Consider the following 19813-nt stretch of genomic DNA (forward strand, 5'->3'; position numbering starts at 1 on the left):
GCTTTTAAAATATTTGCTTGAAGAGCACCTTGGACTCTTTTTTTTCATTAAGTTTCAACTATACTCCACAAAAAACCTCCAACCTCCAACCTGTCCTCTTTAAAAGCAGAAGTCACTTTGAGACAAGCCTGTAGGCATTCCTCATACACCAGCCTGAATTCACCCCATACTAATATATACTTCAGATTTTAAATTAGCCTGCAAAGCTGTAACGGATAAAGAAAAGCAACATAAATGAAGTTCAAGTGGGTTTATCTTCCACTGCTCACACACACCCTCAGAGCTTTACAGTTTTAAAATACAAACTGGCCTGGCCCAGGTCTGATGTAGGCAATAAAGAGAGGAGACCTGTGAACCTTCTGACCTCATTATACCAGCAGGAGGCGAGCCGCTCTTTGTTCTCTCTGCTGCCTGTGACACCACTTCTCCTCCTCCTGTGTTACTCCCTCTCTCTCGTTCCTTCTCACTAACAAGCTTCTTATTTCCGAGATGGGGGCAGCCCATTGACCAGTCTTACCCAGTCCCCACACTGCATTAACAGTGGAATTAATTCTCAGTGCAGAATAAAGATAATGAGGGCACACGTCGGATTAAAACAAAGGCAGTTTGATTGTGTTTAAATTAGACTTTCTTTTTTTTTTACATTGTTCACTAATGCAATCACTCAGTGCTTTCATTGTGATTATTGCTGTTAGAATTGCAGCTACATTGATAGTTCTTGTCCCATTGAGCTCTATTCTATTTTATTCTATTTTAGGTTGGATAGAGGCATTATGTGTTTGTGTGTGCATGTGTGTGTGCGGGGGTAATCCGGCAGCTGCTCCAGCCTCAGGAGAGCCTGAGACAGAGGAGTGAGGGAAATGAAAGTGGAGGGATGATAGCGGAGGGGCGCCCTCAGAGAGCCTGGGATCATTGATGGGGCTCTCTGGAGAAGAGAACAAACAAACTTTAAATCAGAAAGGATGAGAGGGGCCATGGCCTGCAGAAATGGAACCCTCTGCAGAGTGTGTGTGCGCTTTGTGTGCGCTTTGCGTGCACTTTTGTTTGTGTGTTTACAGCTGTGTGTATGTGTGTGTGTGCACTTTTGTGTCTGCCTGCAAAGCTCATTCAGCTGAGCATGAAAAGTTTTGGAGTCTGGGTAAAGTCACGTACATAAATGAAATCTGGGCTTATGGTACAGTATAACCAAGGTTTTTCCAGGGTTGTAAAGAGGCTTATAGGTACCAATGTCGCCAGGAGGGTTTGCTGTGCTCGGAAAACGGTGCCAGAGACTCTCAGGAGTGCACAACAAGCTTTGAGAGCGAAGATAAGGCAGCTGGAATCTGTTCAGAAGCCATAAGCAAAGATTAGATATACTAAACATTTTACCCAACATTTGTGGTCGTCGCATCTTCCTCCAGGTGCTTACAAAACCCTCATCCTAAGAGATTCATCGGTTTAATGTGCTGAGTGAAATGTAACATTAGCATAGATGAACATACAACATATGCCTATACACATTATCCTTACAGTATCCTCATGCTGTTGTATTTTATCTGAACAGACCATACTTCAACACACTGAGCAGCAGATGCCTGAGACTGAGTCTCTGCAAGTTCTTTTTATTGTTATGAAGCCACATTTATCGTTCAGCACGTGGAGACTAGCATGTTTAAAAAACACATTTCCCTTAGGAAAAGAAGATATACAAAGGAGATATTTGAAACTATTTGACTGAACAAAGTAATTCTGTTTAAAACATATTGTTTGAGTGACATCACACACACATAAGGACGTGTTTTGCCACGAGGCAGAGAGCTTTGTCTTAAAATCTACTTTAAGTTAAGTGTGCCCTTCTGTCCCATTACTGTCAAGACAATGTTATAATTAACCAGACCAAGGTCCCCGGGGAAGTGTGAACATAATCAAGGGAGATTAGACACTGTTTGTGTGTTGGAGGAGTCAGGTGAAAAGCAATTATCCTTGTACGAATTATGACTTTCAGGATCACAGACACACAAATGAGAAGTAGCCAACACATATACACAGAGATAAAAAATGCAGGGCTGTGTGACAGACACACACACACACACACACACACACACACACACACACACACACACACACACACACACAGACAGACATTCTATATTTGTATATATGTGTTTATGTCTATATATATATATATATATATATATATATATATATATATAGATATACACAGCAAGGAGTTCTGGTCAGAACTCAAAAGTATTTAGGTGTATCCTATTAGTGGGTTGCTCTACCACATGACCCCCTCATAAAATGTCCATGTCTGTTCTGCTTGGATCAAGTGGTTTATTGTGTCTGAAAACAGTCCAAAGAAATTATTTTATTTCAACATTTCCTGTTCTCGCTGTTTTTTCCTCCTGCACAATGATAACAACAGAGCTGCCTCTGTGTCCAAGTTAATGAGGGCACTGGGCTGAGAATAAAAGCAAAGTATCACTAAAGAGTGTTTACTTATGAATCAAAGTATGAGAATGTATGAGACTGGAATAAATTGAGGAGTTGATACAAAAGTAAATAATTCAGTAGATTTGTTTAATCCTCAGATAAGCCATTGTGGTGTATATTTGATTGTTTTTTGCAGCACACATTCATCTGAATTTAAACAAAATTTTTGGAGCAACAAAAAGTCAAAATACCAATAAGCCATCATAAAACTTAATGAATTTCAAATCATCCCCCCTCTCCTCTCATTTTTCCTTCTCTCTCTCAGTCTCGTACCAGGTGAAGCAGGGGACATGTGAGGTGGTGGCCATCCATCGCTGCTGTAATAAGAATAAGATTGAGGAGCGCTCTCAAACCGTCAAGTGTTCCTGTTTCCCTGGGCAGGTCGCTGGCACCACCAGAGCCAGACCCTCGTGTGTGGAAGGTAAAAGCTCCACAATGCTGTGTGTTTGTGTGTGAATGTGTATGTTCGTACACCCTGGATCCAGATTATTCTCCATGGCTGCAAATCTCCATTTCTGAAAAGGATAGGGTACCAACATGCTTGTCCATTATTTTGTAAAAATATCAATTTGTATATTTGTGAGGAAAAAATGCTACAGCAGAAAGACATCATCTTATATTGAAATGAAAAATTAAGCACTACAGTATTTTGAAGGAGAACCTTTCTCTTGAACAAACTCCAACTACTTAAGTAAGTAATATTCACACTTGACATAGAAATATATTATATATTCTCTCCCAACACATGCAGAACAACACTGCCTTTAAACAGTTGTGGCCTCAAGGTTGGTGAAACAAGATAGTGACTGGAAGGTTGTTGGTTCAATCTGTTGATCTCAATTACCCCCCCCTGAATAAATAAAGGTGAAAAAACAAAACTAAAAGAACATTGAAAAAGCATTACAGGTATCACCACCATTAAATCAAATAGAGAAATATGTGAGATGTCTTATGCATCATTTTATACACGTTTGCCCACAATTGTGCAGCAAGGCCTCTGCAATTCTGCCAAACCATGGCAACGTGACTAGAATTCAAAGTTCTGTTTTGTAGGTAGTGTTTGTGGCTGCGCCACATGTTTTTGTAATGATTGATGCACTGCTGAATCTGACAGGGTCAGAGAGGCTAAAAATGTTTTTAATCATCTTGCATCATTAAAGTTGTTACATGAAAACATCCCACCTAAAACAAATCATTACCACATTCATTTTGAGATATTAGTAACATAAATAATACGTCCACTGTGGAAAAGATTAAAAGGTTGCACTTAATTATACATTTTCTGCCAAACAAGATGCTGCACTTCTTTTTAACCTCAAACCTTTTTAAAGTGGTTGAAAACATGAAAAGCTAAAGGAAAAATGACACCTGGCCTTTCTGTCCTTTCTAGCAAAGCCATACAATAAAGAAACACACAAGGGATCAGACAGGCAGAGGATAAACAAATATCAAAAGAGAGAACATTAAAATATAATTTTAAAGGACAAAGATTTAGTGGCATCTAGAATTTGACGACCTTGGAACGAAAACGAGCTGTGAAGTGTGTAGGAGAAACTACAGTTGCTGTTAAACCCATGAAAAATGAGAAAGGCCCTATCTACAGCCAGTGTTTGGTTTGACTGTTCTGGACTACTGTAGAAACATTGCGGTTCAACATGACGGTCAGCCTCCACAGAAGGCAACCCTCTACGTCTGTAGATAAAAACAGCTCAATATAAGGAAAACACAACAATTCCTATATTCAGGTGATTATACACTAATGATTACATACACATGAATATTATTTTCCATTTCTGCCAATAGATCATCCTAAATGTTACACACTGGACATTTAACACCTGGCACTAAGAATATCTATGATCCGAAATTGAGACCATGATTTGGTATCTTTGATGATTTGTGGTCTCTTTTGTTTATGATAATCACATCAATAAATAACAATAAATAAAACTGTTAATTTGAGAGTAATTGTAATACACACACACTGGAGCACTTTTACTGTTAAATAGTATGTTTTTCAGTGTATAATTGGGATGAAGTAAAACGGCATATCTCTAGCCTGCTTGTCTAACATTTTGTGGTTCATCATGTCCAAAAGAGATCATAATAATCATAGTAATAGGAAAGATTAAAGCCACTAATGCAGGTAATGGAGACGCAGTGTCCCCTTGCCTCCTTATACCCTGCGGGCTGTCCGAAAGGAGAAGCAAACATATGACAGCTGTCGGCCAAGACTGGAAACTTAAACTGCACTTTTAAAGGCCTGATTTTATTTGGGACGTTTCATATATAGTTGGGGCACTTGAGAATACAACAGATGGTGATAAAGAAAGTATTTTCAAATAAAAAATAAAGAACATAACATGTGGGTGAGAATCCACCATTGACAAGAGGGACGTTTTGGAGGAAAAAAAGATAAAAATATGAAATCAAATCAGTATGTTGTTCATAATATAGAGCAGATTAATAATCGAAGGAGTTCTGCTCACACATACACAACAAGACCATGAGTGTGTTTGTGTATGTGGGAGTGAAGTGATGATAGACAGATGAAAACTGCAAGTTATTCCCATAGACCTTTGTTCCACCCGTTTGCCTGCTGTACGAGCTCATGCCCAGCAAGAAACAAGCAGTGTCACTGACCTCTATCATCTACAGACGCTCCGCAGAGATCACAAACACACACACAGTGTCAGCCAACCTGATCCAATCACGCTGTATTAGCCCCCTACCAGAGGAAAATACATAGTTGTCTCAAACGCGAGTAGAGCCAGAGAATCCACGAAGCACACGGGTTATTCAAACTGTTAAGGTCAGCGGGGGGGGGGGTTGGAACTGAATCCACACCCTCACAGACCTCAATGACTGATAAACTAACACAAATACAATATTTGACGAGATGTGTGGGCAAAGACAAAGTGATGTTTTTTATCAGACTTGTAACTTCAGACCGGCAGTTTTTGGTTTGTTTATTCCTTATAAAAACTGAGTATCAGCACATAATTATCCTAATGCAGTAAATTAATTATATGGTAATTATCAAGAGGGGAAAAAACAAACAGTCACCTCATTCACCCCGCCTAAGTTTTAGTTTGTTCACTTCTATTGATAGGCTCAATATAGTACGGCAGAAGAAATTACACTTCTTTTAACTTTGTAAATAAAAACAAAGGGGTTATTTTATTAGAATACACATAAAAAGCAACCTGCTAACTCAGTTTCTATTTTTTTAATAGAGTTATTACGTGTGGTTAAAGATTTGTTTTGTTGACACTGACCTTACTTCTTCATTGTTTGGGGTGTAAAAATAATAACAATGATTGAAAGATTATAATTGCATATTTTGTCCTCTGACAACATGAAGAAAAGTATTGGAGTTGTAACCTTTCTCTTTGCTACAAACTGGTCCTACACATTTGATGCATAAAGCATTGTTACTACACTAAATAAGGTACTATTTTATGTTATTAGAGAAACAAATATTAATTTTGTTTAACAAATCTCATCATACAATAATAATTCATACACAAAGGCATTTGGTTATCTTCATAGAGACTTAGAGTTACTTTTGTTTTTGGTCAATTTTACCTCAGAGAGGTCAAACTTCCTGTTAAGTCTTGAATGAACAAATGGTTATACAACTATAAAAACAGAAATCCAAATACACTTATTTGGGTTTGGAAGGGGAAGTGCTGAATAGAAATATCTGTCAATAACTATTATTTTTTTCTTATTTTTCATTTGCACCCTATTTTCACACTTTGGCTTGTTTCTTAGTTTTTTAAGTGACTCATTTCATTCCTTTGAAATGAAACAAGCAAATGTGCTTGTATTTCATTGTGAACAACCTCTGACTTTCTCTGCAGCCTGCATGTACTCTTAGTGTTCAAGCGCCTTCCGTGTTCAATAATCACAACTATCCACAGATCACCCGACTCACCGCCTCCATCCAGCGTGTTGCTGTTCCTGCATGTGGCCAGTAGACGGTGCTTTTCCCATTCAAATGACTCAGTCACAAACATACCTGCTAGTTCATTTCAGCACTATTTTCACCCAATAAGAAAAGTAGATTTGTTGTTTAACCTCTTTGATGAGTTCCTAGATGGGAACAATTGCTTGATAATGATAAAATCAGGCAACCATAGCAAAGATGATTGGCTTTGTAATGAAAGTTGGGATAAATAAGGAATCATGTGAGACTTTGCTAACCTTTCAGAATAGGCATTGCCCTGATGCTTTGCTTTTGTTTGCTCACTTCTCCTTAAAGAGTTGGTATAGTTTGCTAAGAGTAAGGACTGACACTGATGAGAAACTAACAGACAGACAGTTATTACTGTTACTGAAAGTCATTCAATGATAAATGCTTTTTTATGCTCACTTTTTCTGTTTCTCCCTCACACACACACACACACACACACACACACACACACACACACACACACACACACACACACACACACACACACACACACGCACAAACAGCTTAGTTCCCCCATCACAGCAGTCACATGGTTTTCTAATTTCCTATTCAGATCTCACCTCTGAGTCTCCCCTCCTCTCACTTCCAAATCCAGCAGCACTTATCTCATGAGTCATGCTTAACCTCTGAGTTCACAGTTACAAAAGATCTCACCTCATCCAACACTGTCCTCACACACAAACACACATCCCCGCACGCTGCTCTCACCTTTTAGGCTTGAGCACTGATGGAAAGAGACAAACCCTTCTCAGTAGCCAGCCTTTGTAGAAAAGCTATAGTGTAAATGGAGTTACATTATTGATGCTGGCTGAAAGAGGAGTAAATGGCAGCAGGTCCCATTACTGGCTGCTACATGTTGGGGCCCATTACTGTCAGACTTACTTTTATAAGTAAACTCCATTCATCAAATCTTATTTTTTTTCATTAATGACAAAACGCTCTTCTCTCTGTCATCATATTCTATTAGAATTAGTGTTTGTAGTGTTGTGTGTGAATGAAGATTTAGTGCTGTAATTTTGGATTTGGAAAAGTCTAAATCAGAGTGTGAAGTCTTACCAGAAGTAAAATTGATAATATCTAATAAATAGAAGTCATCTGTTTCTAAGAATACTCTACAGGAGAAATCTTTGGTGTCCACTTGTGTGTCTGTGTCTCACAGATTTCACATTTGTGGGCAAAAGAACAAACTAGCTTGTCTGAGAGAAGACAAAATGTGTGTCCACTGTTTGGTTTTACTGCAGTAGCATTCAGGATAAATAAAATGTTTTTGTCTCAATTGGGGTTCTGCCAAGTTTAGTTAAGCTCACACGGTTAGTTAGGAATGTGTTGGTTACGGCTTGCGCTTGTGTGCACCTCTAGGGAATGAATGTGACTCTGTGCAATGTTCGAAAGGAAGCTATCCTCTCATAAAAAGTTGAAAAAATACTCCTATTTCATGGACATGTCATTATCAATGCAATGTATAAAATATGAAATTTTATACATACATTACATTATTTCATTAAAACTAGAGCACGGGTCTCAAACTCAAATTGGCATGGGGCCACTGCTTGTATTGTCATCTGATAGAAGTGCCACTTCAACGTTTAAGTACTACAAGAAAGTGCAATATTCTGAAAATATTTCCATTAGTAACATTATACTTTACAAAGAATTGCAAACAGCAGTTTGAATATATTTATTCAAATATATATCATCATATATATATATATCATAATTTTGTATAATTTTCTTATCAGCCCTTTGCACGCATTAACATGATCTTTTATTTTGCACCAAACAAAATACATTTAAAAAAAAGATTTGTCTTTTTATTTTAATTGCATATGAAGAGGTAGTTTAAATTCATATGAAACAAATAGAAAAAAATATTAATATCTTGGGAGCTAGATTATTATGTCACAGGCCAGAGGAGGGGGATGGAGGGCTGGCAGTTTGGGACACTTTCATTAGAGTGTCTAATCCAAAGGTAGGTCTCATTATAAGGCATGATGTGTGTCAAATTATCTAGTTCATTACATACATATTCACATGTGTAAGTGGGCATTTTAATGTTGTAAATGATACATGCAGGGCTAAATGGAACCACTTTATATACTACTGGTTCGTTTAACCTTTAACAATGTGTCACATTAAATGAACCTTTATGCTTTTATCTGCAAAGTAACTAGTAACTGTAACCATTAGATGAATGTAGAGTACAGCAATAGGTACAAGATTTTCCTCTGAAACATTGTGGAGTAAAAGTAGAAAGTTGCACATAATAGTAATACTCAAAGTAACTACGTAAGTACTTCCAAATTAAGTACAGTATAGTACTTGACGAAGAGTAACATGCCAACTCTGCATTTATATGTATGTGTACATATACATACAGTATGTGTGTATGTTTGTGTGTCTGGGAGTTTTCTGAGCACCCGTAAGATGGACTTTAAATCTTTCCACAAACAGTGTCATTAAAGTGTGTCTGCTGGTAGAGAACGACAGACAGCACAGAGACCCGATAAAAGCAGTAGATTTAGTTTGGTGTGTGATTTGCTGAACTCAGCGACAGACAAACTGTGTTTCATTATAGGGCAAAGAAATCTAGTTTAGTGTTTCAGCACACATCAACCTGCTGTTGTTTACTATAAAATCTGCTCCACAATGTCATGCTTTTGTCATTTTGTCATTGAACGTGTGTAACTGTTCACCGTGTATAATCTTTTTTCAGACAGTTTTTTCACCGCACTTTCCACTTGTATTTTCTCGTCATGCATACCTGGGTGTGCTGGCATTGCTGTGTGAGCCGTGGCAACAGAGATACAGTGTGTTAGTAAATCATTGTAGAAAGAGATGGATGCCTCTCTCCTATTGCTTCTGCACTCCAGGATCACTGAGTGGAACAGTTACAATGCCTCAGGGTATCCATACCTCCGGGTCCATCCCCAAGTTCTTGTTTGTGTGTGTGTGTGTGTGTGTGTGTGTGTGTGTGTGTGTGTGTGTGTGTGTGATGGTACATCATATTCCCTTTAAATATTAATGACCTGGGAGCAAGGGCAAAGGACTACACGTGATTGTGCTTTTACGCCTGACACTTACTGCACAGTGGGAGCTGCATACATGTACACACACAAACAAAACAAACATATAGATAATGTGCACAACAGACACGTGCACACAATGCAAATGCACATACGCACAGATGCAAAGGAAAAGAAAACTCCAGTTTGTGTTGCTCTACTGAGTGAGTTCAGGCGGTGCCTTTGTAAAGTATTAATGGGCAAACACTCTAACAGACACACGCCTGAGTGCACATATTGTATTAGTATTCCCTGCCTTACATCAAACAGGCTAGATTTGATTGATACAATGAGGTATTGAATTAGGTTTTTTATATATATCAAAGGCTAATCTATTATTCTTTATCATGTGACTTGAATGACTTGAGATGACAGGGTTAGAGGTGAAGGAAGAGCCTTTGAACTTGCATAATTGGTGACGTATTCAGTTTCATCACATGGAATTCATTTTCCATGTTTTTTGTTGGATGATAGAGTAAGTTGGCTGATTTGATGTCACATGTCCTGCCTTATTGTGTTATAAAAAGAAATGATGTGTATTCACAGCTGAAATATGGTCATAAATATAGTGTAGACACACTGTAGGTGTAGACACACCTGTTTTTTGTCTTCCCAGGAGAATGTGTATTTGTCAATTTAGATCATTTTCTTCCACCTAAAGAAATGCTAAGTAGAAAGTTTTTGCACGGGGAGCTCTTGTTTGCCCATTAGCACTTATAAAATGCCTGTGGTGGTAGGGCACGGCATGCATTCTCAGAGTGTTGATTGGATATTAACAAGGCATTGCATACACAAAGTATATAGGCTTATTTTTGGTCAGAGGAGTCTGAACAATACATCAGTTATCTGTTCATGTCACAGAATCAATGTGGATGAAAGGACTTGCAATTTCAACTTTGTCCACTTGATGTCACAAACATTACAATGACAGTTGAGGCAGCACTGCAGGAAGATATGAACAGAAGCTGGGTTGGCTGAGTGCACATATGGCATATCTCACTCACACACAGAAACAAAAATGAAAAGCTGTAACCACAACAGGTATAATAATGATGAGTGACATTTATCAGGTGTGTGTTAGATTGATGTGTTGTGATCAGTAGGAGGAGAGACAGAGCTGTAGGCAGCCTTGTAGCGCGAAACCTCCATAGACCTGATTTAGAGAACCCCAGAGACTAGAGTGGCACGTGCAGACAGATCTCAGAGGGTGCTGCCGTTTGGCCTCCTAGAGAGAAAGTGCATTTTTTTTTAAATAAATAAAAAATGCCTTGTTTTTTTTAAGAAGGGAGGGAAGAAATGAAGGAATGTTAACTGTTAAAATCTTCATCTTAAATCAATAAATAAGTACACCAATGTCTAAAATACCTTACCTGAAGCTGCTGTGTTGCTTTTCAGAATTGTGGGCATGATGCCTTCCAAGCCTCAGTATTATATGGTATTCAATTCAATTCAATTTGATTTGTATAGCGCCAATTCATAACAGAAGTTATCTCAGGACACTTTTCGAATAGAACAGGTCTAGACCGAACTCCTTATAACATTGTGGTATATGTGAACTATATTAAACTAAATTGTTGGCACATAGTGGTAGTATCTTACTCATACCAAATCAGCATCTTCTGATTGCCTGTTATTACTGAAGCAATTACGCCTTATGGAGAGGTGATGATACAAATATGGAGGTGAGAGAGGCGGCCATGCAGCTAGAGGAAGTGCATCTTTGTCAGCAGTATTAAACTGAGCTTCTGCCAGTTAAGATGTCAGTCAGAGGGCTAGGTAAGAATTGGGCTGGTTAACATGTGAGGATAATTTGCTGAAACATTCTTAATCTCTTTGCATGTATCATCATGTCATGTAGCAATTTTTGAACCAACCTCAGTCAGGGGTTTGTATACATTATAATACATTAATTTTAATATGAACAGTGTCACAAAAATAGTCATTCCAGGCGTATATTTATTGAATTATTTGAAAATGTCGCCTTTTACGAAATTGGGTCCCTGCCTCTCTAACATCCTCTGCATGTCCCTATAGGCAAGAACCTGGGGAATTACATAGCCTCAGTCCCTTGTGTTGCCTAATCACTTGCACCTTAAGCAAAGCACTGTCTAGACGTTTGCCCTCAGCTTAGCCCAGGCTGAAAGTTTGAGAGAGAACTTTAAAGGGAGCCATTTTGAGTGCAGATTCCATTGTAATGAGCTGGTAACTCTGATGAAATGTATGCCTGGGCTGTAAACCTTTTTTAATTAGCATATGCACCTTTTGTGAATATAAATGTAGACTCTTAATGAGACTGATGCAATTAGAATAGGTAGCCTGAGAGATATTCCATGTGTTTTACACATTTTTGCTGGAGAAAATGCGCCCTCTTTCTATTTCAAGAACTTGCCAGTGATTAATTTTTGCACTTACCTATTGAACATTCTGGTGAAAAAATTACAGGGAGGTTAGTGCAGACAAAAAATAAAGCCATCAATATCAAATTAGCTTGATCATTTTAAAAGCAACTGAGCTAATGCCGATTTTTAAGTATTTTCTGCCCTTCAGTAGTGTTGGTGAGATGAGGCAGTAGATGGATACAGCAGTTCAACATTTTGAGAATTATCCTTATCTGCTTTCTTTCTGACAGTTAGAGTAGAAGATCGATACCACTCTGATGACTGTACTGTAACTATTAAGCTACAGCCAGCAGAGGGTGAGTTAGCGTAGCATAAAGACTGGAAACAGCTAGCCTGACTTTGAGCAAAGGTAATAAAATCCACATACCAGCACCTCTAAATCTTATTAATTAACATGTTGTGCTTTGGTTTTATGGGAGGTTATGTGTTAGACTTGTGGTCAACTTCTTATTTGATTACAAGATATAATGAGATACAACATGTTAAGTGTACTACAAGTCATTATGAAAACAGTCCTAATTTAATACTGATGCCTCTATATGACCTACATAAACAAACGAGACCATTAGTGAGAAGATTGGCTATTTAGTTATCCTCAGCCCTGTAATTACCTGTAAAATCAGAGGAAACAAGGTGGTGGAAACGCTACTGGCTACAAGAGCACAAAACACAAAATGAAAGTCCATCCAGAGTGGAAATCAGATGTTATATTTTCAGAAAACAGACTTTTGTAGGCCATCTGCAAGGTAGCGGACCTCGAGTGCAACATAGTTATAGGGTGAATCCAACAAGCACCCACCACCAGCATGTACCATTAGTAGGGCTTGGAAAAAATATGGTCCCAGAGGTGATGATCTCAGAATGAACTACTGCACACACACTAAGTACCTGTGTAATCTTTTTATCATTGACCTGTTGAGAACTGTCTGTGAGTGCTGTCCAACATCTGAACTATCCATGACATCACAGGCCTTGTACCGGCTCTGTTAATTTTCTGATTTGACAGGCAGGTGCTTATGTGTCATGGCTACCCCGCCCTCCCAGTATAGCATGAGATAAGCTGCAGGGAGCGCTAACTTCATAATAGCACTCAGAGGCCGTGCCCATTAGCTCTAAATAACACTCTTGCAGTGCAAAGCACCGTCGTCGACACCATAATGGCCACATTAACGAGCATTACACAGCCATTGGTTTTTAGAACCGCTTACTGCCACTGAGCTCATGCATCATAACAGTGTGTTCAACATTACACCCCTTGATAGCTGTGAGAGAGTTGGCAACTTGGTGTTGGCTTTCCTCTTCTCCCTAAGTCTTACTGTCTCTGTTGTTGCAATTGGGCTGCCTATTTTCTACTTTGCTTCAGTCCGTTGCTCACCTTCTCTCTGTTCACTTTGTTTAATCTGCTCCTTTCTCTGTTGGACTTGGGGATAGCCATCCTCAAACAGTCTCTTTCCTCCCGAACCCTCTCTCGCTGCCTCTCTCAGTTCCCCTCGCTGCTCATTTCCTCACGACAAAGATGTTTTCTTGGCGAACACCTGTTATTTAGCCTTGTCTTCCTCCCGCTCCTCCTTCTTCCCTCTCTTTCTCTCAGTCACTGTGTTTTCATCTTATGTGATGCCTGAGAGGATTTGTCCGTGTTCTTTTGCATTATGCAGTTGAAAGCCCATTTTCCTGCCAATACCACCTCATCTCCTCCCTTTGTTGGAAACAATAGTCACTAGAGATCAAATTTTCTTTCTAAAAACCATCAATCCACCAGTTTAATGAAGTTGGCGGTGCACTCTTTTATCCCTTCCTGCATCCACACTTGAGACAGAAGGATGGATGGATGATGTGTTAGGAGAGAGGGAATTGAGTTATTCTCAGCTGTTGGGCTGTCTCCTGTCTAGACAGTGGGTCAGATGATCTGGAAGATTTGAGTGTCAGCTGCTAAGACATGAGAACTTTGGGCTTTGACACTGGATTAGCTGTGTATCAGGCCAATTTCTGAAGCTATGCTGGATCAGTTTTGTTGCATGTAGATATACAGAAAACCATCACTTTTTTTTTTAACAAAGAGGGATACAATTTGGTTACAATCAATTAAAAAAGCCCTTTTCACATTTTGTTCTTCACAACATTGCATGGAATGCAAGAGAGATGAGTTTCAGAGAGAGCTTTTCCTTCTACAATAGATCATAAACATTAGTGTCTCTCAAATACATGAAAGCAGACTATTTTTAATTGATTGCTTTGCTCCCATCTGATCCCAACTGATGTATAGTTTAAGGAATTTTATTAGTCAGTGCTGCACAAGTGAGACAGTGAAATCTTGTGTCATATTTCCCCTGTTCTGTCTACTTTCATATTTTCCTCCTGTGGATGCCAGAATAACCCACCTTGTAGAGGCTTTAAGATCCCATGTTGAGGGATTACATTAATCTGATTAAAATGAAAAAAAAGGTAACTATGCATTTTAGCTTCTGTGAAAATCACAGTAATCATATTACAGATGAAAAAAACACATGACTGCTGAGAGATGCAGGAGGTTTGAACAGAGGCAGTGTGTGCTGTTCATGGTGCTGATTGTACTGTAGTCCCAGCAGTAGGATCAGCACCATGGAGAACACTTGTGACATTTACATTGTAAAAATATGCTGCGGGCGCTACCATTATTTTGGCCATTCTGAATTAATAGTTCATGTTGGCTGTAGATATAAAGTAAATTATAACTTTATAGTATTACTTGGGTATTATGCAGGTAATGGTGGTGTGTTTGTGTTATAAATACCGCCCTAATCCTGCCTTTTGTCAATAATTCAGTGCATCACTTCATCATATTATCCTGTCATTTAGTAACCTGCTGTCTTTTTTCCCCTCTAAACCTCCATTTGCTGCTCCAGCCTCCATTGTAGCCCAGAAGTGGTGGTGCCAGATGCAGCCGTGTATGGACGGAGAAGAGTGTAAGGTCCTGCCTGACCTGACTGGCTGGTCCTGCAGCACTGGAAACAAAGTCAAAACCACCAAGGTGAGAAAAATGCGTGTCTGTGTTTGTTTGTTTGTATACATGTACGAGTGCGGGCCTGTTTGCATGCCTGACTCTCTTTCTCTGTCTATGAGTGTAACACCCATCAATTGTGTGTGCATTTTATGCATATGTCATCTTAAACATGCTGATCGTTTCCCTTCATTTATTGTTTGTGCTGTTTTCTGTACTTGCATGTCACCTACATGTATATCTAGCCAACTCCAATTATTGTATAGTCTTTGATGATTTCTGATATGTAGGCAACAACAAAACAGGTAACCATATCAGTGTTCACAACAAAAGATCCCCTGAGAGACACGTGATATCCAGAAAGAATAAATAAAGTACTGAGCATCTTCCAGCTCGACTAATATTTGATGTAGCTAGAACTGACCATGATCTTCACTTGAATAGATTTTTTTTTCTATGAAGCATCTTACCTCAATTAGTGACTGGTAAACAGACTTTGAACTTTGCTTTTTTTTTTCATATATGACTGTATATGAAAAGTAAGAAAGAAAGGCTTGCCAAGCAAATTAAAGATTATCTTATAAACAAATGTCTGGATCTTCAAGATGCCCACAAATGAGTGTTGTGTAAGCGCTGATTCAAACATCAATAAAAAAATTACAGCGAAAACACAGAGCTAATCAAGGAGCCTTATTTGTTAATCTGCTGTAACTCCTCAGGCAAGGGTGACAAAGCAACTGATGGAGATAACAAAAGACCTCTGTACACTGTGTACCCCACACAACCACTGTGTGATGCCATGTAAACCGATGCTATTCAGATGAGATAAATTGATTTAAATGAGGGTCCTTCATGGCCCTCTGTAAACTGTTGAGGTGTGAAAGTTAATTTGTGGGACTGACGACTGGAGTGTGTGTATGTGCGTGCAAGAGTGCGTGTCGTGGGATGTAGCAGGTGCAGTTTATTTACAGGTGAAATATAAAAAAAGAAACAGTTGTGAGGGAAGCGGCGCAGGCGCCATAAGAGTAATTGCTTGAGAGATGGCATAACAGCACAACATCTGTCGCATTCATTAGAATACATTATGGCTGGGGCCTTCCACAGAGGCTTTACAATTAAGAGTCATAATTAAATTGGTGAGTGGGATAGACTGAGGAACAGAGGCACTGCTGGGCTCAGTCACAGACAGTGGAATTAATGACCCTGGGCCTAACACCAACTCTGGGACTGATAGGTGCAATTATCCTCATTCTGTTGCATGTTTCCATCTCTCTTTCTTCTCTTCTCCCTTTCTCTCTGTTTTGTCTCTGCCACCCTGTCTGAATAGCCGATCAGCTGAGAGAGGAATGAGGAACCAATGGCTGATTACATCAGTGGACATTAATTGTGCATTTGCAAGGTGCTTTGGGACTGGAGAGCAGTTACTTGGAGACTTGGTGGCAGATGTCAGTGAAGATAGTTGCAATGAGACATCGATTCCCTGGCAACTGCTCGCATAGCCCTGTACTCTCTTGCTCCCTCTGTGTCTCTCTTCTTTATCCTGCGCCTCTCTTTCTACCCATGACCTCCTTTCTCCACCTCAGCATCTCATTCACCATGATGATCTCTTTCTGTCCATCTGTTTCACTCCCACACAGCGTAGGTGGGTTGTAGAAAAGATGCATAGATTGCCTGACCAAGGCACTGGAACACTGTTTAACAAGGAACAGTAAAGACACAGCACCATAAGATGCATATTTTTTACAATGTCTGTCTTTAAAACATTTACTGCATTGCATCTTTAGGACTAAGACAGCCTTTTTAAAATATATGAGCATATCTGTTTATTATAAATGCACATGGGGTTTGTTGATGGAAAACAAGCATATACATCTCCAATTATACGCCTTCAACTTACTACCCAAGTGTAAACAAACCATTACAGCTCCGAGACATGTGAAATCCAGCTTTAGCAGTTGAGATACTGTTGGTCCCTGCAATCAGTCAGCCAGCTAGACTGAAAACAAACAGTTTCAATCCAATGGAAAAGACAGTCAGAAATAGAGAGCAAATGGTTTGAGTTGGAATATTCTCCTCTGACTTCTGATTGGCTCTTTCAAATGGAAAACATTCATTCAGCAAGTGTGAATTGGGACACAGAGTCACTCTGTGTAATTACATGTCTCTGTGACACTGATTCTCCTCTCTTATCTGTGGTATTGTTTCTTCTTTAGGTCACACGATAGCAAGAGAGCCACTGAGCCACGAGGAAACCTGAAACACTCCATGTGGAAAGGATGGATGACTCACCCATATTTACTGTACGATTGGGAAATTATCAAGGAAAGGACCACTGTCAGGCAATCCATCACAAGACAATGGGATAAAATGTACTCTTCACAAACTATGTACACTTGTCTACATGGAGCCACACATAAAGCATATACAGTATGCTGGTTGTTGAGACCAATGGCCTACAATCATGGACACCCAGGGTACATCTGGACACAAATGGACTTATTTTCCAATAATGGACAAAGTGTGGTTTGATCGAAAATGGTCAATTTCAAACAGTGATTAAGCATTTCAAAGTATATATTTCAACAAAGCATTTGTGGATGAGTGTGAGATGTGAACTAAAAGCTGTGCTTAGAGTGTTGATGGACACAGTCTAGACCTGTTGTTAATATGTAAAGCGTATACTGGAGACAGTTGGGGATGATTTGGGGGAAATGAAAGAGATAGCAGCTCATAACTAGCAAATAGCAAATTAGCATCAAATTGCTCTTGTGGGTCAAGTCACTACCATGAAGGCTGTTTTACGGGAGTCATTTTGCAGTTCTAATTAGGAATTGCAGTGTAGGATCATAACAACATATTAAAAATTCATGTAAGATATTTGCACTAGTTGAAACCGTTTGGGAATGTTTTGTTTTTCTAGATATTTCCCATCTTTTGCTGTGGATGTCACATGAAATTGAAGGTGAGCATTTTGTAAAAATGTCTGACACTTGAAGTAGATAAATATATATATATATATATCATGCCCCATTATTCCTGAGAAGTTATTGGTTAAAAATGGCTCAGACTATTGAGCCTTGCTTACATACAGCTTGGTACAATATGAACTAGCAAAGTGTGATTCATCTGTCTCATTTTTGCCCAGAAACATTTCCAAGCTCAGCCTTCAAAGTTATATATCTTTGATCTATTATATTCAGTCTGTGACATCTCTTATGTTAACTGTTAAAAGATAGGAGGCCCATAAAATGTTCAAACAAGGAGGACGAGTTGTCTTTATGTTGTTATTTAACTTCATTGGGAATGTTTTCTTCTTTCTCTCACTAAATGTTCAAGTTCCTAATCTTTAATAGCTCAAACACATTTGTATGAATAGGGGTCCTTTTCACTACCTTTAGTAGGAGATACAGTATGTTTTTGTGCACACGTTGCCCATTGATTGTCTGCACAATTCCCCTAAACATTGATGCTCCAGTGAGATATACTGAAATAATTGCCACTGATAATGGCAGTTCAACCCTTTGTAAACATGTTTTTTCCCCTTCAGGGCTCGATCATTACTGCACTGAGCACAATAGTGCCCCAAACAACCACCTTACATCTCTCAATTATCTCTGTCCATTCTCCCTCTCACACTCCCATTTCTTTGAGTCTTTCCATCCCTCTTTTGCACAAGTCTCTGTCCTCTGCTGCACTGCATATTATACAAAAGATGGCACAGTTAAAATAGTTTTCACACACTCTGTACCACACACTATATCTTTATTTCTCAGCTGTTTGTACTACTGTGCTGCTTTTTGCTCTCATGCTTTCCAAATCCATTTTTCTCTTGTGGACGCACATCCAAGTACAAGTCTTTCTCAAACTGTGTCTGTCTGTCTTTCTGATATGTGAATGTGTTGGGTCAGTGTGCCCAGGGGTTAGCCCGCCGGGGGCTGCTCCTCTGTGAATGAGAGCCTCTGCTTTCAGACATGCTGCTTTGTGAGCAATGATAAATCTGTGGGAGCTGAGCCGCTGCCTCTCCAGCTCCAGTGCTGAGCTCTGAGCCAGAGGGAGCTGGGGGACAGTGGGGCTACCAGTGGCAGGCAGCTCCACTCTCTCATTACTGAGAGGCCTGGATAGCGCTGGGCTTCTCTCGGGACCACTGACATGGAATATTTTTAGGCCTATGGTGCAGCACTGCAGTTAGGCCAGTCACACCACAATGCTCTCTTTCCTTGAGCAGTGTCTCATTAACAATGGTCCATTTAGAGTGGGGATACAATGATATTCAGCAGCAGCATTCACACACAAGCATATACACCTACGTTCACATAAATGCACATTTTCAAACTTTCAGCAGTCTCCTACCTGCCCACTCACACCCACATGCACACACTGGTGCTGAGAACTGGAGTCAGCGGAGAAAGTTAAAAGCCTTAATTACAGCCAACATAAGGCAAAATGTCTCCAGAGCTGTGCAACATCAAACCATATGAGGGCTATTTCCTTTCCTCACCCTCTACCCTCCCCTCCTTCCTTCTCTCTCTTCCTATTTCTCTCTTCCCTAGGGGTTTGGTGTTCTGCAGATGAGCCTGGCGCCTTGCTCCTTTCGTCCTACATGGCTCTCTGCAGCAGAATCAATATTTGAGGACAATTTGCGCTGCGCTGCTCCCTGGTGGCTGGGGTTTGACGCTGCAGATCCACCTTTTAGTTCCAACCACACTGAGACCTGCCAGGGACAGATTCACAGCTTGTCTCATGCAGGTCACCGCTATTTAACAAGAAAATCTGCAAAGTGCACCGTACATATATTTACAACTGCTGTGCAGGCTCGCCAGCCCTGCAGCAGAGCCGACGCACATTCCTCCGCCTTTTCCAATTTATGAGAAGGAAGACAACTGCACTGGCTAAGGCCTCAAGGTATCTAGGAGGGATTTTG

At 39.6% G+C, this 19813-nt stretch overlaps 1 protein-coding gene across 3 annotated transcripts in view; it reads left to right on the plus strand.

The window, feature by feature from the left end:
* Positions 1-18153, plus strand: part of tafa4b (TAFA chemokine like family member 4b) — a 38540-nt gene extending 20387 nt beyond the window's left edge. For all 3 annotated transcript variants that reach the window (XM_051414472.1, XM_051414473.1, XM_051414471.1), the window contains 3 exons: positions 2741-2896; positions 14798-14922; positions 17106-18153. In XM_051414472.1, the coding sequence (XP_051270432.1) occupies positions 2741-2896; positions 14798-14922; positions 17106-17117 (293 nt within the window). In that variant the 3' untranslated portion in view covers positions 17118-18153. The remainder of the gene's footprint in view (positions 1-2740; positions 2897-14797; positions 14923-17105) is intronic.
* Positions 18154-19813: the final 1660 nt, after the last annotated feature.

Source organism: Dicentrarchus labrax, unplaced genomic scaffold (genome assembly GCF_905237075.1).
Source record: "Dicentrarchus labrax unplaced genomic scaffold, dlabrax2021, whole genome shotgun sequence".
Classification (NCBI taxonomy): Eukaryota; Metazoa; Chordata; class Actinopteri; family Moronidae; genus Dicentrarchus; species Dicentrarchus labrax.